At 44.2% G+C, this 23118-nt stretch overlaps 1 protein-coding gene across 2 annotated transcripts in view; it reads right to left on the bottom strand.

Annotated features, from left to right (window-relative positions):
• The window catches only part of Hibch (3-hydroxyisobutyryl-CoA hydrolase), an 84766-nt gene that overhangs the window by 37526 nt on the left and 24122 nt on the right, over nucleotides 1-23118 (bottom strand). For both annotated transcript variants that reach the window (XM_037423698.2, XM_037423697.2), the window contains exons 5-8: nucleotides 19716-19768; nucleotides 10400-10478; nucleotides 5619-5764; nucleotides 645-731 (exon numbers count right to left, since the gene is read on the bottom strand). In XM_037423698.2, coding sequence (XP_037279595.2) covers nucleotides 645-731; nucleotides 5619-5764; nucleotides 10400-10478; nucleotides 19716-19768 — 365 coding nt within the window. The remainder of the gene's footprint in view (nucleotides 1-644; nucleotides 732-5618; nucleotides 5765-10399; nucleotides 10479-19715; nucleotides 19769-23118) is intronic.

Below are 23118 nucleotides of genomic sequence, written 5' to 3'. Positions count from 1 at the left end.
ACGTATACCGCGCTGTTCACCCAAGTAGCCCAAAACTACCAAACATTTTTTTTTCAGCACTGACCAATGGTCGTCCTATAGTCACATTAGAAAAAAATCAAGGTACTGACTCACGACTTCTTCGCAGTACGTAGGCATTAATCTGTTGCGTTGCAACCTGGTCAATTATAGCATAATAATTGAGACATGCGAACTCTTATCAGTTCCATAAAATACTGCAAAATGGCTGCACATGTTGTGACAAAATCCATGGCTTGTTTTGGACGAAACTGGCCTGCTTGCATACCAACGCTTTCAAACACACACAAGCACACAACTAACAAATGAAAATCACGGCGCCGCTAGCACGCTACCGGCGGTACACTGGCTGCACTACCTGTACTTTGGCGTTCGTTTCAATGTGGAGCTAGTGTCGCACTGGTGATGCATGAGTTAAGCTCTGGCTGCACTGTCATCTGAACTGCCTGAAACTGGTTCACACTTTGCAAGGCAAATCAAACAGACCTACGGTCTGCACAGAAGGTCAGAAAATCTCAAGAGAGAACTGAGGGGTCAAATACTATGGGAGCCGAAAACCGGCAAATTGCACAAGCTCCTGCCTTAGAGCATCATGCGCATTGGTCACGTTAGACAAAAATGTTCACCTGGTCTTGGTGTTTAATAAGGATCTTGTCAATGTCAGAGATGTTTGGTGTGGTCAATCGCATCAGGTCGCCTTCAATGTGCTCCATCTGTTCGAAAAACAAAAACAGTACAGCACACTCTCACTCGTACAAATTTCAATGTAACAAATATTTAAATTTAACAATGTAACAAATATTTAAACCAGGGATATTAGAAAATCCCTGGTAGCTTTGCTATGCAGAGATCTTTTCTTTAAAAAAAACTTTTGAACAGTGAATACGTATTTCTCTTGAACAAACATCATCTGCAGAACCGGGCTATTCTTTACATCGATTCATTGAGGCCTTGCACTCAGCAGCAAGGGTGTCACCGACGCAAGCCACTCCCGAATCACCTATCCATCGGTGGTGGCGTTGCAACTTTGCTTGTGCATGCAGCGCTATCGAGGCAAGGTAGCTGTGTGGCAGACGAAAATGAGCCCTGCGCATTTCAGTACCTGCACAGAACTATCAGATTTGAGAACTGTGTCCAGGTTTCTTTTTGGAACCGAAAAAATAAGGGTGAAACGAAGAACTTGTAGTGACTGAGGCACGTTGCGATCCTACATATATATAGCTGAGGCTGTAAGAAATACAGCGAAATCTCAGTACAACGAACTTCAGGGGGCGGCGTCAATTTATTCGTTATTTTGTAAGGTCGTTATAGTGAAAGCCCAAAGATTAACCATAAATACTTATTTTCTGCTGACCAAAACGACTGACCTTTACAACAGTGGGTCCTTAAACATGTTCTTCACAAGGAAAAACAAATGCACAAGTGAACACCGAAAAATGCACGTTTACTCAAAGAATTCTGTGATTTGATTTTTGATGTGTGAAAGACAAACTTCGAAGCGCGAAGGCTTCTAGCTCATCCACATTCCTGTGGTGCGGTCGACCGCTTTGGCGTTTTTCGCGAAGAAAATGTGTGCCTTCCCCTTGATATCCATCATATCTGCGGCCGTCTCGACCTCGTCACAGTCTTCAGGTTGCGACGAGGTCCGACCTTTATTGTCTGCGGCATGGTCCACACCACCGTCGCTACCTTTATTTTGAATGGTTTGAAGAATGTCTTCTGTCGTCAGCTCTCCTGATGTTGTGGTTCCTTTATCACACAGCACATAATCGTCAAATTAGACCTAATCCGTGGCCAAAAGATCAGTCACCTCACTCCAAAGCTCGCCAAGATTGCCCTCTTCCGCCTGGTCATCGTTGCGTGGCGGCCCGGCGTCTTCTGGCTGCTCACTCGTGTGCATGGGACCTGGTTTCCGCCAGCAGTTCTAACAGTTGTTGAAGTGACGCTCCACCATGCGCCGGTGAGCACTTACACCACCTGTCATATGTTGACAGTCGACTGCTGAAGTCGCAGGTTTATTATAAGCACACGCTGAACAAGGCACTTGCGGAAGTGCACCTTGACACTTCTAATTATTCCTTGATTGAGGGGTTGAAGCACAGATGTGCAGTTGGGCGGAAGGAACCCAAGGCGCACACACATTAGTCAGTCGTACGTTAAGGATGTGCACCGAGCCGTTATCAACTATCATTAAAATGTTTCTTCCGTCCTTTTTCTCATCTTCTTTTCCACAGTCAGAAGCCACTGCGTAAAGAGCTCACGAGTCATTCAGGCTCGTTCGTTTGTCCTGTAATCGCACGGAAGGGACACTACATTCTTCATGCAGCGCAGTTGTGCAAACCTTCCAGTGACAAGAGGCGTAAGCTTCTCTGTGCCGGTTGCGTTGCAAAAATACAGAACAACAACGCGAACCTTCAATTTTCTGCCGCCCTTGCACTCTTAAAGTGCATCGTCTTGTCCGGCAGAAGTTTGTAGAAGCAGGCCGTCTCATCAGCATTGAATATATTGGCCGCACCGTATGGCTTCATTGTTTTCCTAAACTTCTCTTCCCGCCACGTGGACACTGCCGCTTCGTCTGCTGCCTTCTTCTGACCGGACACAGTCTGCCAGATGATCGCAATTTGCTGGCGAAAATGGTGAAGCCAACCAGAAGATGCTTCGAAGTCTGTTACAATCAAAACTGCAGCAAACTGTCGCACCTTCTCCTGAATCAGTGGGCCCAACACGGGCATGTTTTGGGCTCTTATGTCTTTGAACCATGTGAGCATCGCAGAGTCTATCGGCTGGAAGTCACCAAGCCGTAGTTGCTTCCTTGAGGGGGCCAGTTGCGACTGGCACTTCTTTCCGATTCTGGCAGTTCTTTCAGAATCCTTATCTTTCAGAATCATGGCTATTGTGGATCGCACCACTCCAACTTCTTTGGCCACGACAGCCTGGTTTTTGTCTTCCAGTTGCCAAGGAATATCCGCTTTCTCGCTTAGTGAAAACTGCTTTCGCTTCTTCGTCGCAAGCAGAGATGAACTCATTGTAGCAGCACCGCAGTGCGAATGCCGCCTTGCCTTGCGGAGGGGATAAGTAATTACAGAAAAGAGATGAACACAACTGACAAGGCCTCCTAGAGCACATGTAGAAGTGACAAAGATAAGAAAAATCTGAAGCGTTGTGGCTGTCATCGCCTCTTCCGAAAAAAAAAAAAACGAGCTAAAAAAGAAAATTTCTCGTGTTTCCTTTTCTGCTCCCTCGCTGTCTCAAGTTTTGCTTGCCCATGCTTTCTGCTCTGCAACTCCCACTCTACCGCGCTGACTTTGCCCTCCTATGTTGCCCTTGCCCCTCACCTCTGCGCTTGTAAACCTGCAGCGTCGGCGTTTCAACAAAAAGAAAAAAACAGTCGTACTTTCGTTTTTTTTTTTTCCCCTTTTGCACAGCCGCGAGTCTTCCGAAAAGCAAGGCATCTGTTCGCTGTGTCGTCTGCTTGCGTACCGCTCCAATGGTCGCGACGGATTTCAAAACACAAGTTCGTAGTACTGAGGCGTTGTTAATATAGCGTGAAACTAAATTAGCACTCGTTATTCCGAAAATTTTGATATTCTGAAGTATGTAGCAGCAAAATAATTTTACATTGAAACTATTAGAAGTTGATGTGAGATTTTTTAAAATTTCATTCATCTAAAAAGTTTGTTATTGTGGTGTTCGTTCTACCTAGATTTCATTGTATTGGCAAGTGGCGAGACTTCTGTGTCACAGCAGCCAGCTGTGCCTCTTTTTGTGCTTTAAGGGTGCAAGCAAAAAAAAAGCGAGATAATTCTTCTGAAAGTAAAACTGCATTTGACGCTTTTGACTTGACATCTGTTATACACAATGCCGTTTCTTTTTCTAAAGAACATTAAGTTTAGCAAACTTTCAGTTAAGTGAACTATTTCTTTGTGTCCCTTGAAGTTCACTCAAGTGAGAGTTCACTATGGGAACACTTTGCTTTGCTAATGAAAATAGTTACACTGCAATCAGAAACAGTACACCCTGTGGTAATTACAGTATAGACCGATTATACATCTCGGGAGTCACGAATATCCGCACTGTAAGTGGTACTACGCTATAACCAAAACAGCCTGTTTCAAGGGCCACAATCGCACAAAACCTAATGAGCAAGCAGCCTCACGTGTCCTAGAATCGAAGTATGTGATGCGTGGTGCTTGCAACTTTTTAACTGTCCGAATGTTAAAAAACAACTTAACGTCCAGACACATGTTGCCAATGAAATGTTGCCAATGAAATGGCAACATTTTTAAGACACATGTTGCCAATGAAATGAGCACGAAAAGAGGGGAAGAGGGGGGTCAAATAGGGGGTACCATCGTAAAAATTCCCAGACTGCTTCTCATATTGCCACAATTATGTGCATTACATGGAGTATTGAATCACGCCCAGAATTTCCCACTCTCAAAGACACCAATTGTTCGATTTCATGGGTGCGCACCTGATTTTGAGACGTTGAAATCGAATCGTGAACCAACATTCGAGCGCTACACGAGCCACTCTCATTTTCATTAACAAGATGTATCTCTTCGCGCCAGGTGGAGCCACCGCAAAATGTTTTGTTGATTTCGTACAAAATCGTGGCTCAGATTGCACACGATTGCTACCGAAATGCAATTAACCAACTTCAAATAGGCCTAGCCTGCCATTCGGTATGTGGTCGCGGGAAGTTTGCCCAAGGCATGAAGATCTGGCATCAAAAAGAGTGCACTCAAGCACTGAAGCAAGAACAGTGTGTGTGATACATGGTTCACATTCGCAGCCAGGAGACTAAAAGGGGAACTCCGGTGCATTTTTGACCATACTGAGATAATCCTGTTTTCAAATAGTATTCACAGTCCTGGAAAAGCTAGGGTGGTTCATTTAGCCTAAGCACTCGTCATTAATTTTAATTAAGCAAGAAATGACGAGTCAAAACAGAAACTAAAACAGGATGCTGCTTCGTCTTCCATGGTGGGTATGACTTGCGAGTTCTATAATTTTGCGCATCAATAAGATTGGTCGCTAGGTTCCACTTTTGCTCAATTTGCAACCACCTGGAAGCGGAAAGAGCAAGATTGCATTGTCATTGTGTTTTTGGTGCTTGTGAGTGGTTTTTGCCATGATCAAGAGAAAGAAAGCTTCAGAGGTAGTCCACACGGACGTGAAAACTTTGTTCTGGTATGCACCACCACACAGAGGCACCGCCACTGGAAACAATGATGTTGCTGTCATCCTTGCATTATATGACATTGCTTTGTGCATTGATACTCGTACAGCATGGAGTCTTTTTGCATGACTCATTATCATTAACCACAATTATTTGCTGCACACAAACTTCAGGAGTAGGTCCATCATGTTTTTCCATTAACTCGCACATGAAACACTCGATTCTGAAACGTGAAATAAAAATGCTTTGTAGCCAGACTGAAATGAGCCAGCCCGAAAGAAGATGAGCATGTTTGCTAACTCTAGCCCAATTCCCCCTCATTTAGATCAAAACCTCCAAATGGGAACCGGAAAGCTGAAACGGAGTGACAATTCCACCTTCACTGTTTCTGACTACAGAGACAACCCGGTCTCCTCACCCTCTGAGACGATGCAAAATGAGTGGCGATGCGGCCCTTGAGGACGTCCCAGCCGATCATTCGCTGCCCAGTCAAGCCCAGGTAGAGGCCCAGCTTTCCTGGTAGCCGTGGCAACACATAGCTTCCGCCAACGTCGGGGAAAAAGCCTGCACGGGAAACCCGACAAACAATGTCACAGCAAAAGTTAAAAGACGGACTATGGTGCACATCTTAAAGGTTTCAGAATCTCTGTTAGCACATCACTTTCTAAATGTTATGATAAATGGACAATAGCAAGTAAGCTTGGGAGCTCATCATCATAAAAAAGTAGAGCTGTGTAAATAGCAAAACCTATAGGTGCGAAGTAAATTCGAACAATGAAGTTGGAGGACAAATCGAATAAAATATTTTTTAAATAGTAGTTGAGTATTTTTTGTTTAAGATTTTTTGAATACTTCAAAGTGAGTTCACAGAAAAAAGGCCGCAGACGATCCTTAAGTACAGTCCTATAAGACGGAACATGGGAGTGTCTTTTTTTTGCTAGGTTGGTGAACTGCTGGAGAGCAAGTGTTCCCTAGCTATTTTATCAAGAATGAGGCAATGCAGTGATCAAAATGTATTTATTTACACAATTCGGTGAAACCAATGTAGTGTTAACAACATTTACATGTGAAAGGGAAAGAAACTTTTTTCTCCATCTTTCCCCTTTTCAACCTCAGTGGATGCCCAACTGATTAGTCGGACAAGGGTACGCTCCCTTAGAATTTGGAGTTGTTAATCTGCCCTGTAAACATCAACGTATTATAACATCTGAAATTTCGGATGCTGAACATGTTTGATTTTTTTTTGGACTTCCTGGTCTGAAACAGCATTAATTAGGCCTTCACCTTTGCCACATAGGTTCAAATCAGCACTACTGAGACTCAATCCACTTGCGACCATACCAGAGCCCTGAAGGCAGCTTTGCTGCAATATCACAGTGTAATGCAATGAAGCATATTAAAAATATGATGGGCCACTGTAACGGCTCAGTGCATCTCCATGTAGGAACTTTATCAAAACTTCTTTTTGGGCAAGTTGGTTTTTTGTAGAGCATGGGAATAACAGCGCGAAAGCACACCCACAAGAGACAAGTCATGGACATACAGGCGCTGACTTGTAACTAATTTTTAATGGCAGAATAAAACACTATCTATGCCAGAGTAAAGGATGAAAAAAAAAAGAGGGATGGTTAACGAGGTTTTTTCAGTGCACAGCACCAACGAAGCAAAAGCAAATTTAGAATCACTGGAAATTCGAAGACGGAAACAAAAACTTAAAACATTATTTCGTATAATCCAAGGGATATTCAAAGTACCTAAAGACGAGTATATACGCCTTCCCGGAAAACGTAGCACTAGATTGAATCATGATGCCCCCATTGAACCTTTTAGCACTCGCACTGACATCTTTCTGTGGCCATTTTTCCCGGATGCTATAGAACAATGGAATTCTTTACCCCAACATGTTATTAATAGTACCGATGTGCAAACTTTTGACAGAGAAATTGATGCTTATTTTGGTAGTGGTTGAAGTACTGCCCATTCTGTTTTCCTGTGTTTATTGCTTAGTGGTTTTTTTAGGTGTTCTGTTTGTACTCATATTGTACTCCCTCCCTGTTATGACCCTCAAGCGAGGGTTGACAGAATTATTAAATAAATAAAAAAAAATAAAAAACGACAGCCAAGGAATCATCGTAACAAACACGTGTTTTTTTTTTTCATTTTCCCTTTCAGAACAAGACCAGAGAGGGAAAACCACGAAGGAGCGCTGAAAACACCCAAGCCCTTGAGGGGGAAAGGTTGCGGTAAAGAGGGTGGAGATGAAGGGCTCAAACCGTCAGTTCATTCTAATAGTAAGAAAAAAAAAGCCTTCCTGACAGCCGCATTCAGGAGATGAAACTCTGCATCAGAGAATGTAAAAGCTGGAGCGCTAACGCACTTGTTATAAAGTTTCTTAACCAGATACGCATCCAAAATGATACGTGCAGTCTTGTGATCACTCCTACCTAGAATCGTCATCTCTTCAAATCGCGCCACACATCCTGTGCACTTACAAACATGTGCAACTGAACACGTATAGTTGTCGTCCAACTTTCGCAATTTTGGTGCATGTTTTCCCGAACGGTCATCGACACAGCGCCCGCTTTTTCCAACGTAGGACATCCCACATGACATAGGAATGGAATACACCGTCCCAGTGAAACACTTACTGGACGATGCTTTATGCTTCTTCTGTCATCCACGCTAATGGGCACAACTTTCCCCGCTTATTAGGGGCAGAGTAACAGATATAAACCCCCAGCCTACTTGCCACCTTCTTCAGGTTGTGAAAAAGCTTATGTATGTATGGCACAACCTCGGGCCTAAGGGCCCTCTGGTTTTCTTCAAGCTGTCGTATGCTCCGTTCCCACTTCAATTTTTGAGCCAGGGTTTCAGAAACAACTTCCAAGACCGTGTTCGGGTACCCTAAAGCTAAAAGATGGCCTACCTGGTTTTGAGAGCAGGCATCATTTCATGAGGGCACAATTTTTTTAGAGCAGATTCTAGGCATATCAATGTTGTAATTCTCTTAAATATTTTGTCTTCAAATGCACCAAATCAAAGGGCAATAAACCCTCTGTAGCTCTAGGATAGTAGCCCCAGTAGGCATGTCTATCACAGAACGTTATTTCTAGGGCTAAAAACTGTTAAACGGAACACTCGGGGATTTCATGAGTAAAACACAAGCCAAGTCAATGTGAGATAAAACAGATTAAACTTCGGCAACAGTAGAAGGGTAGGCAGAAGCCAGCTGTTTCTAGAAAAGCACTGAAAAATCATCAACATACCAAAAATTAGCTGAGACCAACCCCTCATTAAAAATCTCATTAAAAATGCCACACAAGATAGGAGCTATGCAACACCCTATGCACATGCCATTGTATTTCTCATCTGTAGTTATAGTGTATTTTTGCTGGCATAATGAATGCACTATATTTCTTTAAAAAATTGGACCAAAGTTGGGGGTGTGTTTATTATGCGGAAAAAATTTTATGCAACTTTTCGGGATGAGTAAAAAATGCGGTAATGCAAAAAAAGTTAGGAGGCTTAGCCTTTCCAATCGACATAAGCGTATGCTGTTTGGAAACAGATTCTTTGTTGCATTTTACTCATCTTCTGTGGTTGATAGTGCCATCTTCTGCAAGTTGCCTCCGCGTCGTCCGCACATGCCATAAAAGCGTTTTGAGGCTATTTTCTCTCCCAATCTTTTGATCGCAACAGTGGTATCTGCTGTGATCTCGAGGGGCACTCAGAAGTGTGCACTACGACGCACTTTCCCAACTTCGCGACAACCTCGCACGAGGTTGACCTTGTAGCAAGTAACCAACATTGCAGCAAGCTACCCTCGAAGCATCAAAACAAATTGCCGATAACAAGATTAATGACAAAATATGGTCAACGGCTCGCTTCCACATGAGAAGTTCCTGTATGCGCAGAGAACAAGCAGAACGATAATTCGGGGTGCTACCATGTTGCGAAAATAGTCATGACCTTTTTTGGACAACAAGCGACTTTTTCTGGCTTTCAAGAAACCTGCCACCCGATAGTGACGAATGACCCTTTGCGGCAGCAAATCTTGTCATGGTCACTTGAAAATCGCATGCACGTCATTGGGCCTTTTTAAAGTTTCGTATTTGCAGGAACCAACCGTCTGTTGGCGCGGGCAGTTTCGTGACCTTCGCTCGCTCTTTGCTTATCACGTGTGAGGTCTCTACACTTGAACTGTTCGTGAACCCCGCTGTGGCACACAGATAAAAAAAAAAGTGCCGCCATATCCACGAAGTGAATGATGATGAGTGGGCGAAGCTCCGGAGGTAAACCTGGTAAACCATGAATCCTCTGTACATTTTGCCCACTCGATTTTATTACATCGCTCCCCCTAGCGTACGTCGCCGCACTAAATCGAACGATTGCCTTCAACCAATGACACGCGCCATATGTGACATCATTCCTATTTTATAAGATCTCGCGTCTTTCATCAACTACAAGTACCGCTTTCTAGTTTATAACATCTTGCATCTTTTCATCATCAGCTACAAGTACCACCATCTAGTAAACACTACAAGAACTAAACGAGAGGTGGCTACATACAGGAGACGGTACCGCCATCTAGTGAACACTGCAAGAACTAAACTAGAGGTGGCTACATACAGGGGACGGTACCGCCATCTAGTGAACACTGCAAGAACTAAACTAGAGGTGGCTACATACAGGGGACGCACAGCCCACGCCCTAAGGAGCTTCGCCCCTAAAAAGATGGGGGACATGCCGTGCACAGATAGAAAAACAATACGACACGCAGCAATGGGCGAAGGGCGGGAGGGAGCAAGCCGAGGTGGCCAGGAGAAGTCGGAATAATAATAAAAAAAGGAAAAGATCCAACGGGTGCGGAGGCACCACGTATCGGTTAGCGGGAGAGCAGCGGATGAATGTAGGAAGTGCATTTATTACAAAGGGAAAAAAAATCCATATTTTGACAACTGAAGTTGGGGGGTGCATTTATTATGTGAGTGCATTCATTACGTGAGTAAATGTGGTGTTCTAAGTGTGCTGCTGTGAATTCTTTTTTAGATTTTTGGCATGTGATGAAGCCTAGTGCACTGTGCCATCTTGTGTCAATCAGCTCATAAATACCAGAACCCATGAGATCAGCGACTTATAGAAGTTTAAAACTTAGACACGCATATATCGGCTAGTGCGAGAGGTATGGCAAAGACTCACCGATGGCAGTCTCAGGCATGGCAAACACCGTTCTCTCCGTTGCCACACGAAAGGTGCCATGAACTGAAAGTCCCACGCCCTGCATGATGAAACGATGAGGCACCCACTGAGTGACGACACTTACCGTAATTCCCGTCTTGCAGCAGAAAACATTACTGCTGCAAGACAGGAATTCACAGCAGCATACAATAGAATGGCAGGGATAGAAATCTCAAGGAGAGCAAAAATATTCATATGACCAAAACTGAGCTAAATCTATTTTTGAACCATGATAAAGAGACAAAACATTTATGTCCATGAAAATAACTCGCACATGTCTTTGTGGGAGACAAGCGAGCAGACGAAAAAGGGTCGGTGCAGCTGGCTGCCACAAAAGCACGCGGTGGAACTTTGTGTGAGGCCAGCTGGAAACTGAGTGCGAAAAGTTTGCTTCATGGCAGTAGTCAGCAAAGAGTGACAGAAACACCAAAACTCTTCGTGCCTTTTTACAACTTTAGTGATTTTAATCTGCTTAAGCCGCATACCTTTGGAGAGCACAGTAGCTACCGATGATTGCTTCAATAGCCACTGTGGTTTCATGTGCTATGGTTGCAGGAAACGGTCGTTACATTTTCAATTCGTGTGTGCGGGTCGCGTGCATGCCTTTAGAACTACAGTAAACTCTCGTTAAGACGACTGCTGTTAGGACCAATTCTTACTTAGAACGAATACTGCAGTGTTTGTTAGGTTTGCCATAGACTCAACGCAAGAAAAAAACTTGCTTAAGATGAACCGCATAGCAGCCCTCTTCTGTTAAGATGAACTCTCACAGCGACCAACAACAATGGGTATTCTGACAACAAATGAGTCTTGATGGAGGCATTCAGCCGAGCAAAGAAAAAAAGCAAGGAAAAAAAAAAAAACCTTACTGGTGCAAAGACTCAAAGCAAATCAAAAGCAAATTGTGACGTGGAGGGAGAAAGCGAGACAAGTGGAAAAGAATAGTCAGCGCATAAAGTTAGTATCTTCCTCACCCCTAGCCTGTAGGTGGAAAAAGGGCCAGCTTTATTAAGCAAAGAAAGCAACAAAAAGCATTCATCATTTCGTATTCTCCTCGCGCTTGTCAGTTCCCCAACTACAGCACAGTAGAGAACGGAAGATTACAAGAGCTTGGCTAGAGGGGAAAAGGCAAGGGAAGCGGGGCAAAAAAAAACAACAACAAAAAGTGAAGTGAAAACGGCAACAAAGATTGTTAGTACATTATAATCAAATGAAACGAAAACCACACATGTGGCACTAGCACTCCCATCAGAGGAGTCAGACGCATTGTCATCGCTGTCACACAATGGCACCAGAGCACATGTTGTGGTCAGTTTGCGTTGCTTTGCATACGGCCTGCGGGCATCTTATCTGTTCCCAGTGAAATGAAGAAAATTCTGATGCGCCATTTTTATTATGAAAGTGCACAACTATTATGTCCGGGGTAGTTGTCGGCCCAAAGACGTACGCGCTGGGTGCGGTGATTTAAAAAGCATCGACAGCCTAGAATATGTCTGGAGTTGTTGTCAGTCCAAAGACGTGCACAAAGGGTGCTGTGGTATAAAAAGCATAGTCTGGAACGGGTAGAAACATGTTTATTCCTACTAGGAGGCGGCAGCCAAACTGCCGTCGGAAACGAGTCGTGACTTGCTTCTTACAAGCGGGGGAGACTGAGAGCAGTCAACAACTGGACAACTGAAGGTACGGTGAACTGCTTAGACATTCGGGGCTCGATCAGAAACAAAGGTGCTCTTGAAAATTGGGGCACGAAATCTCCCCCCACCTTAAATTGTTTTTTGAAGGCGGTCTGGGTGTCATCGTGGGCAAGTGAATGCTGTAGGCACTTTCGGAGAAGCCTCCACTTGCTGTGTGTCATTTTATTTGCGTTTTGGGACAGCCGGTGGCGCCACCGATATATCTAATGCGAGATGCCAGCCTAGGTGGGATGATGCTTCCATCAGGATGCCTGTTTGAAAGGAAGCCTCCCTTGGCATATTACCTGAACGACGCGGCTGATTAAGGTGGCAACAAGTGGTCTTTCCGCCTATATCGACGAGCCATAGGCACGAACCTCTGCGTTTTGAGTGCCGTCGCTTAAATCCAGCCGGGTTTTTTGTTGAACTGGCATGCATATACGCATTGTGCAATTTTGATTCTCCTGCGTATCAGGAACTTTTCTTTCTTCGACGGTGTTGCCGATGAGGGCTCCGGGACAATTAGTCGGCTGGGTTCTCATTTCTCATCCAAACATCGATCTTCCTGGCGTTTGCCCTAGGTTGCTTTGAACAATGTCGTGCTGGCTGAAGAGAAAGCGTGCAATGCGGCGTTGCCTCTTCCCAGTCTGATCTCTTGTAAGTGCGCTTTTAAGCTCTGCCACGCAGCGCTCAGTTTGTCCGTTTGTCACTGGGTGATAATGATCTGATGCAAATGAGACGCCGTTGTCACTAAAACGCTTGAGAATCTCCATGAGCACAAACATAGTGCCATTGTCTGAGACTAGCTTGCGTGGTAGGCCAAATGTTGCAAACAATGACTGAAAAGCGTCGATGACTGCTGCCGATGTTGTAGTCATTTCCTTTACCTCAAGCTACTTTGTGTATGCGTCTACAACCACCAGGAATGAACCCCCTTCGATGAGTCCAGCAAACTCAATCTGCAGGATGTATAAAGGCGTGTCTAGTCTTTCCCATTCAGGAATAGGGGCTCTTGGTGGGGCTCTGTGGTTACATTCACAAGGCAGCCAATCTAGTAGCACTTATATATATGTCATGGTTGATACCAGGCCCCAACATATAACTTCTACCACACTTCTTTATGGCAACATGCCTCGATAACATGCGTGGAGAAGTGACATGGCTCATTTGCGAAGTGACATGGCTTATTTGCGAAGTGCTAATGGAATCCCAACTCTTCATCTCAAAATGATGCAGCTGCGATGAGTGCTTAACTCCATAGTTCGCTAGCGGTAAGTGTTGAAGAGTTCACCCTTTAGCTTCTGCATGTTGCCCTTTTGTATAGCTGCGTAGACTTCCTTCAAGACAGTGCACTCCTTCGTTGATGCTGCAACCATGTCAGCTGTTAGCGGAGGGTTCAGCAGCACCTCGAACATGAGTATGCTCAAGGTGCTAGGTGCCACATCGATTGTGGTGTCTAGTGGCAAGTGCCTTAGTGCATCAGCGTTCTGGTGTTTCTTCTCAGTGCAATGTATGTTCGCAATCATATGCCGACATTTTGATGCACCATCGCACCATTTACGGCGACTATGTCTGTGACATTGACTTCTGGCGACCCATAGTACCCAATAAGAGCCGATGGTCAATTATGAATGCCACTGTTCTGCTTGTAATGTACTGGCGAAAGTGGTCTACTGTGTAGACGATCAAAAAGCTTTCTCTATCCAACTGGGAATAATTCCTCTTTGCCTGCGATAGAGTGTGTGATGCAAAAGCGATTGAGGCTTCCCGTCACTGCTTGTCAGCTTGCGAGAGAACTGCTCCCACTCCATATGGTGCGGCGTCGCAGGCTAGCAATAGGGGTTTCCTTTGGTCGTAATGTTGCAGAAGAGTAGACTTCCGAAGTATTTCTTTAAGCACAGCGAATTACTTTTGGTGGCGTGGCGACCAAGTCCATGGGACTTATTTCTGCAGGAGCTGGTACAGATTGTTGGCCACTGTAGCCCAATTTTCTAAGAACCGGTCATAGAACGTTTAATAATCTTATGAATGACTGCAGTTCTTGCTTGTGTTAGTGTTCCGTGTTTGCTAGCCCTTTGCCTTCAGTGGGATGAATATTGTATGCGTCAATTTGATGTTTGAGAAACTTCACTTCAGGGACCGCAAACACACATTTTGCTTTGCTGTTGCACAAGTAAGCATTTGATAGCCATTGAAGAATGAGCTCCAAGCGTTCCACGTGCTCTTAAATGAAGGCATCACCGTCAATAACATCATCCAAGTAGACGCAAACTCCTGAAATACCGTTAAGCATAGACTCCATAAACTTCTGGATGATTGCTGGCGCTGCGGCTATGTTGAATGATAGCCTTTTGGCTTCGTAGAGACTCTTGACGGTGTTTACCGTGAGTAGTGCAGACATTGATTCACCCATCTTAAGTTGCTGACAGGCTTGTGTCAAGTCCAAGGTGCTTAAGATCTTTCCACGCTGAAGCAAACTAAAAACCTCTTCCGGGGTCGGTAGTGGGTACGAAGATGCTTTTGTTGTCAGGTTGACAGTGTTCCGGCAGCCTCCGCAGAGGCGTAGGGTACTGTTTTTCTTTTGGACGAGTGGTGTAGCCCATTCTGAATGTTGCACCGGTTTGATGATTCTTTGTTTCTGCAGTTGGTCAAGCTCATTCTCGACTGACGTTCGCAGGCCGAAAAGTACGGACTAAGCTTTGAAAAATTTCAGCGTAGCATCCTCATGCAGCTCCAGTGTGACTGAAGGTCCGTTGTTTCCTGGTATTTCTTCGGAGAAAACCGCTTTGTCCATCTCTTGAAGCTACTCCATCGACGAATAGCTGGGTGTGTAGTTATTTCGGAAGGTTATTTCGCACACTAAATATAGCTGCGCCGTGTCTTTTTTTGTGTGCCCGAGGCTTGTGATTGTGAGCTGCGTAAACGGCTCTATGTCAATCAGGAAAAGCTACTGCGAGCTGAAAATAAGAAAATATCCAAACCTTAGCGAAAAGTTTACAGACTTTCACAAGCAACTTGGCATATATTGGCTTTGTTAAGGTAATGGCATGCAACGGAGGCCTATCCGAAAGTGATAGCAAAGCCAGTAATGCAGCTTCTCAGAAACTGAACAATCAAAAGGATAAATTTTTCATTCTTTGTAGAAAAATTGTGCTTGTTTCTCTCTTTTTATCTTTTTTATAGTCAAAAAAAGGTCGCGTAACAGTTTCATTATTAAAATGTTGTAGCAATTTAGTCATGAGCACATTTATTATAAACTCATGAAATCGAGTACTTGTTACATTATTCTCCATACTCTACTTGAAAGCAAAGTTTTTATCAAGCTGAAACAAATAAATGCATTTCCTTGTTCCTTTCCTCCCCATTATAAGTATACTTCATTGAGTTTTTTTTTTTTTCAAGCAACATATTTGGGCATACTTGGCATGTTAGCATTTGGTTTTTGGGGGCACTCTTGATAAGACAAACTAATGATTACGGTCCCTTGAAGTTTGTCTCAAAGGAAGTCTACTGTATGTAATTGTTTCCTATGATTGTGTCTTCCACGGTACAGTACGCTGTGGTTGTGACAAGCAACGTGCCTTTCACTAAGTTAGCATCAGATGAGCTTGTACTTTCGGAATTTTGTCCTTGGCATGTATGGTTGTGTCAGTAGTACCTGCAGTTTTGTCCACCGTGGTTGTTGCAAACGATAATAACAGTTATCAGTGTGCACCTAGTTTTGAACACAGTCATCTCGATTTCTCTTGCCTACCGGATTATCGGCGGTCACTTGGAAAGCGGCCGTCGTCGAAACTGCGGTGGTGGCGCCACTTAAGTAGGGTTGTCTTTGAATAGGTTTTTGCATTTTTGGGGCTTATATACAATAAAAATAACAAAAAAAAGTTTTAAAAGAGTGTAAATGTCATTATAATTATTTATAATTAACCCTACATAAGTGATGCTGCCATAGATAACGAGCGTTTTGCACTCATTCAGCAAGCAACCCTTCAATACAAAGCATAGCCTCTGAAATTAGCAAACGCCAAAGTTGCTAATCTCAAAGGCCAAGTACAAAGACCCTTAACCCAACGTAGGTAGCGCCGCCCCAGATGACGGGCGTTTCGCGCTCATCCGGCAGGCAAGAAAAATCTAGAAGGCTATGGTTTTGACCACACTGTTCAAGGCCACCGCTCAATGGTATCAGTTTATATCACTCATTGCGATGCCAAAAAGTGTTCAGAACATCCAAAATTTAGCCCTGTAGGCCCATTAAAGTTCCAGGTCACGAAATTTTTCAATTTTGTACCATCTGAACTTTGTATCAGCCAGGTTTGTACCGCAAATAATCCATTGTATAGCGAAATCTTGCTTGACCCTGCTAAATAAAAATGTTTGGCTTTTGACTCAAGTGAATAAAATAAAATTATTGTTGCATTCAGAAGATTTAAATTTGACTTCTTTAACCATTACAATTATAGAGAACCAGCTTTAATTTGTACAAACTTAATATTAATAGCATTCCTTAACTGAAGCTAAAAAACGTCAGGCCTGCACGGAAGGTGCAGCACAGTCACAGCGAAAGCGAGAAGAGCGGCCTTTCAGGGCCTTTTCAACCCACTCACAGCATAACTACTGCAAGCCCACTTGCTTGATACCCACTAGGGCATTCATAATAAACTTTTGGGTAGTAGGCCGGCATTTGCTACGCTATTTTTTATCATTTTTCTGAGAATCGTGGTATCCGCTAAACACTTGCAAGGAATTTTGTGCCAATTGTTCATGCAATGGCTGACAACGATGAGGAATTATGGCTGAAGTGGGTATGCGCCACAATTAATAGGGGAACAAGAACAAGCTTTTATAATGGGTTGGAGCATTGAATGGCCCACTCGTTAGGCTATTTGCATTGTGCGACTGGTTGTTCTTTCGCTGTTTTAAAATGCTTTATAAGTCGTATTAACGCAATTGCTTTCCCAACATCAAGCCTGCCTAAGGCAAGTTTGCCAACAAGTCACGGCGCAGCTAAGTGGTAGAATATAGGGCTGGCCCCAAGTGGACCAGGGTTTGAGCCCCACTGTGTCATTGGTGCTGTTTTTTTTTATAATTTCGGGCGATGTGGTTACAGACACCAGCGGCAACGGTGGCGGACAACTGCGCGTGACCCGAGTTGTGATCTCACAACAGCTTTTGCTGTTATACGAAAGGCGACTAGCTATTTATTTCAATTTCTTTAAATTTATATCCTAACAGGCAACCCTAAATATGAGGTCATCTTCTTTAATTTCTTCTTTCTTTTTCTTATTGATGTGTCGCCTGTGATTCACACTACTTCTGCATGACTATACCTGCACCTTAATCACAATGCTCGGCATCTAAACCCTTCAATTGTACGTTGAAATTAAAAAAAAAAAAAATCAACAATGCCACTCTGTAAAGTTATTTTCAAGCTGGAAAGCTCTGGAAAAGTTATGTCAGAGAAAATTAAAATAACGGCATGAAAAAATGCATCTGCTATGCAACAGATTTCTTAATGGTGCTAGACAGCTTTTCTTATTTGACTTGCTGCTTACGTATATATGTGTGCCTGCTGTAGAAAAAACATCACTGCAGAAATGAATCTTCACTATGAGCTTAAAGAGAAAAGTGATGCTGACCAATTTGTTGCACAACAAAGCTCACAGTGCAAGTTGTCAGACGAAATATTAATTAGATCTAACCGACAATCTCGTCATAATTTTCTGTTAGATCTCATTATTATTGTGTCGAACAAAGAAAACAAGCTCTTCAATGTGTCCTTCTTTCCTGCATTCAAAACCGGGGTCTCGTTCTGGCACACTTGGTGCCTTCAGGTAGTATAGAAGCAATGATTGGTCAGTTGCCAGAACATAATATGTTTCATAATATGATAAGTTTAAATGCTACGTGATGCCAAACAAAGAAGTGTACGTTTGAGCGCTTCTTTTCTTTGTTAGATGAAAAATTTGTCAAATCTAACAGACCATCAAGCCAAGGAAAGTATAAAGGATGTTATTAGGACTATTTGTCATGTAAATGTTAAGAAAGAAAAGTGGATGAAAAGGTAACTTGCCGAGGGCAACGACCATACCTGACTGTCACACCATTGGCTTAATGCACACATATGGCCCATAAAGTACATGGAGGGGATCGCCGCTGTGGTACACTCACCGTCATGGCTACTGGCAACACTGACTGATGCATCCACACTTTAAGACACTTATATGGACCATAAAGTGAACCAAGAGGATACCTGCTGTGGTGCATTTGTCATCATGGCTACTGGCGGCGCAGACTGACGCTCTCACGCTTTAAGATGTATATATTGCCCATAAAGTTGACGGAGGAGATAGCCACAGTGGCATACTTGCCATCATGGCTACTGGCAGCACTGACCGAAGCTCCCATGCTTAGGACATATATGGCCCATCAAGTGGACAAGGGGATAGCTGCTGTGGTACACTCGCTGTCATAGCTACTGGCGACACTCCCACGCTTAAGACGCATATATGCCCCATAAACTGGACGAAGGGAATAGCCGCAGTGGTACACTTGCGATCATGGCTACTGGCGACGCTGACTGATGCTTTCACACTTAAAGACGCATATATGGCCCATAAAGTGGACAAAGAGGATAGCCGCTGTGGTACACTCGCCGTCATGGCTACTGGCGGCGCTGACTAACGCTCCCAGGGTTAAGACACATATATGACCCATCCAGTGAACCAAGGGGATACCTGCTGTGGTAAACTCGCCATTATGGCTACTGGCGACGCTGACTGATGCTTCCACACTTAAGACACATATATGGCCCATAAAGTGGACTGAGAGGATAGCCGCAGTAGTACCTAGTCATCAGGGCTACTGGCGGCGCTGACTGACGCTTGCACGCTGAAGACACATATATGGCTCATAATGTGGACGGAAGAAATCGCCGCTGTGGTACACTCACTGTTGTGGCTACTGGCAGCACAGACTGACTGATGCTTCCACACTTCAAGACACATATAGGGCCCATAAAGTGGACCAAGGGGATACCTGCTGTGGTGCTTTTGTCATCACGGCTACTGGCGGCACTGACTGACGCTCCCACGCTTTAAGATGCGTATATGGCTCATAAAGTGGACGATGGGGATAGCTGCCGTGGTACACTTGCCATTATGGCAGCTAGCAGTGCCGAATGATGCTCCTACGCTTGACACATGACCCATAAAGTGAATGGAGGGGTACACTTGCCAACATGGCTACTGGAGGTGCTGACTGATGCTTCCACGCTTAAGACACATATATGGCCCATAAAGTGGACGGGGGCGATAACCGCTGTGGTAGCTCAGTTGGTAGAGCATTAATTAGATGCATTATTCCAAGGTCACATGTTCGGTCCCTGCACACGGCAAGTTACCTTTTCGTCCACTTTTTGTTCTTCACATTTACATGACAAACACTTTTGATAACAACCCCTATATTTTCCTTGGCATGATTTTCTGTTAAATCTCATTAAGATCATGTGAGTTGTTCGGAAGATGAAAAAAAATGCTTAACACACTTTTGAACATACTACTGTCTCGACTGGAAAAAGAAAGCAGGCTCAATCAGTGGTGACTCACCCCACCCATAGTGATACCATCCACAAGAGCAACATATGGCACAGTCAGACTACCTGTGAGATGCAACAAAAAAGAACACAACTCGCGGTTATTGAAGGTTTTCTTTAAAGGGTCCTTGCAACACTTTTCCAAGTAACCATGGCATGGATTCACTGAAGAGCTTACTGCCTCACCAGTTCACCGCCACAAAAAGTATTAGAATACGTCCAATATGAGTGGAGTTACAAAGGTTTGTAGTATGCTGCACTCGCTTTCTCTCTTCTCTCGTCCCAATGAACGTGCTGGAAGATAAGCAGGGAGGGATGGCAAAACAAATACGTCCCACGCACCTTGTGCATTTTTTCTCTTTTTTTTTGTTTCTTCGAATGAGGAACTTTTCAACGCGCTCACGCGTGCATGCACAAAGAGTTGTGGTCTTCCATGGCAGCCCGATCAACTTCTGAGCGCATCATGATAAAACCAGCTAATGGTGAACCTGGGCCCGTAATGCAATGATTTTTTAATTATAGAATCAATTGTCAAAAAAAGAGAAAGCAACTTTTAGCTGACTTATGAGAATTTTTGCCAATTCCTGGCAATAAGCTGCACTATATTTGGCTTGCGGGCATGCACAGTAGGGGTGTAGACTTCACCGCTGATGCCGGATTTACGAGTAGGTGAGACTATAAAATGCTCTGCATTTAAAAGAAATTTGCATCATGCCTGCTTCTGTAATCTAGATACAGACGACTGTACACGCTCTAAACAGGAGTGATGGGCCGCTTATGATAATGTACTATGGCTGCTTTCGTGACACATTTGGCCGTGCTTAAGTACGTTGTGTCTTTCTTATGGTTTTTATTGTGAACAAGGCTCCCTCCCATATTGGGTGCTCGTCTAGTGACCGACAACGTTTTTTGACCTTGGTTAAAAAGTGTTGCAAAGCCCCTCTAAACAAAATGAAGCACTTGAACGAACTTATCAAAGCTTTTTCAAACAGAGAGAGCAGCATTCCACGTAGAAATGCCTCACTAAAGCCTCATTGCTCATGAGCTAAAGCAATGTTTCCAAGACACTATAAAATACCTCAACTGTACTAGATACAAGAAGTTTAGGAATAAAACAAGTTCTTGACATCAACAGATAAGGCGCTTACTCGTTTCGGGCACTCAGTCCTGAGGTAATCACTGACGGTGACTAACACCAAGTTCATCGCCTTCAACAAGCAGGTTTTCCTTATCCCCTGCTAACTTACATAGCTGAGATTCTCTTACGTCACTAAGAAAACCTGATAAGGGACAAAGCAGCAGCCTACTCAACAAACCACATTCCAGCACGGCTGTTATTCTCTACGTACACGAGATTTCCCATAGGCTAAAGAAGGTTGCTGGCAAAATAGGTGTAAGAGTTGTGTTCTGCGCACGCGACAAGCTCACTGGGCTATGTCGCAGAGTTAATATTGAAGGACCTAAGAAAGAAGCATGCGTTAAGAAACACGCTACGCGCTATGTTGATAGTGTTTTAGCGATTGTATACAAGATATTGTTTACATGCGGGCTCTGTTACATTAGCCAAACAGGCCGATGCATTATTGATCGCTTGAGGGAGCACGCTTGCTCTCTAAAAGGCTCCATTCCCAGCCACTTGGCGGACCATTGTAAAAAGTGTGGCTGCCAGCCAATTTTTGACAAGTGTGTGATTATGGGGCGATATAAAAATCAGCGCGAGCGCGAGATTAGCGAAGCCTTCCAAATTCAACAATTTGGTGCTTCCTGTGCTAGCGTACCTTCGATTTTTCTTCACGGTTGTGAATTTCGTTATCTAGGGTCCCCTGATATGACTGGCTCTTGATTAGGAAGGCTGTTCGGCACATGTATGTCCGATTTTACTGATGTTGCGTGGTTATGCGCAGATTCTGTTTTCCTATATATTGCAGTTGGATTGCAATAAACTTTGGTTGTTAGTTCACCGCTCTGTTCTCGTCTCTTCTATCCCCTCCAGTCGTTTGCACTGTTAAGCACTTTCTTTGTCTACCATGCAGCACCAACCAGCCCAATCAAGCACCTTGTTAAATCTCAACTATTTAATTTTGGAAGGACCTTAGACATAAGTACCCAAAGACCAGCATTTAAATTTTTTGAATTTCTGTTTAGTCCTATCTTTTCTGTACGTGTGTCATATGGCCTGTACCGCACATGAGCTAAAGTGGTTGTTGGGTGGTCAGAGGGGGGCAATGCCATGCGCGTAGCCCCCCTCTGAAAAAGCATCATCCCGATGCTTAAAACTGAACACTGGAGGAAACACATGAACAATAAAAATAGCAATAATAAAGCAAGAAAAAAGGAGAATAGAAAAACAACAACAAAGAACACTGTCCATAAGTTCGTTAAAGCACTTGAAACAGCTTGAGGTGCACGACATGAACTGCTTCAGGTCGTGCAAGCCGCCGTTCAGAGTTGGTGATGCCATCGGGGACAACCTCGTAGACGAGTGTGCTAAGACGGCGAACTACCTGGTACGATTCAAAGTACCGTTGAAGTTTTTCACTGAGTCCATGTCGGCATATCAGCGTCCACACCCAAACACGGTCACCGGGTTGGTATTCTGCGAAGTGTCGTCGAAGATTGGAATGATGGCTGTCGATATTCTGTTGGTTCTCGATGCGGAGGCGGGCAAGTTGTCAGGTTTTTTCAGCGTGCTGAAGGTAGACAGTCGTGTAGAGGTTTTCTTCATCATCGACATTTGGTAGCCTGGCGTCGAGCCTCTTGACTAACTTCCTTCCACAGACTAACATATATGATGACATCTGCGTCGTCTCCTGCAGTGCCGTATTGTGTGCGAAGGTGCAGGTGGAGCACATCCTGGTGGAGGTGCTTCCCGGCCCATGTACCAAACTCCCCCTTCCAGCCCTGAGCTAAGCCCATACCGTCATGCGGACGTCACGGCCAACACTTAGCAGCGAGTTAGCTGCAAGCAAAAAGGAATAGAGCCAGAGTACGGGATGCTTGCCGAAAACACCAGGCGCCGACAAATGCCGGACATCAGCTGCACAGACCATGAATGGCGTTACGCAGCCAGCACCGATTCTCCTCGGGCAGCCAAAGGAGCCTTTCACTTTCCGGGGATCATTGTATGAAGACCCAGAAAGCTGGCTGGCAATGCAAGACTGAGTTGCCATTTTGAACAGCTGGGAACACGACGAAAAACTGCGCCGCGTCTACTTTTACCTAACAGGCGCTGCGAAGACGTGGTTCGAGAACCAGGAATACATGCTACAAACCTGGGATCTCTTTTGGAGGACGTTCCTGAACCTTCACGAGCGTCGACCTCATGGAACGTGCCGCTACTATTCTGGAAACATGTGTGCAACTCCCCAACGAAAACATGAATGTCGTCGTCGAAAAAATGACCCGGCTGTTTCGTC

The sequence above is a fragment of the Rhipicephalus microplus genome, chromosome 4 (assembly GCF_043290135.1).
Source record: "Rhipicephalus microplus isolate Deutch F79 chromosome 4, USDA_Rmic, whole genome shotgun sequence".
Classification (NCBI taxonomy): domain Eukaryota; kingdom Metazoa; phylum Arthropoda; class Arachnida; order Ixodida; family Ixodidae; genus Rhipicephalus; species Rhipicephalus microplus.
Note: the sequence above shows the minus strand (reverse complement) of the source record. Positions and strands in the feature narration are given on the sequence as shown.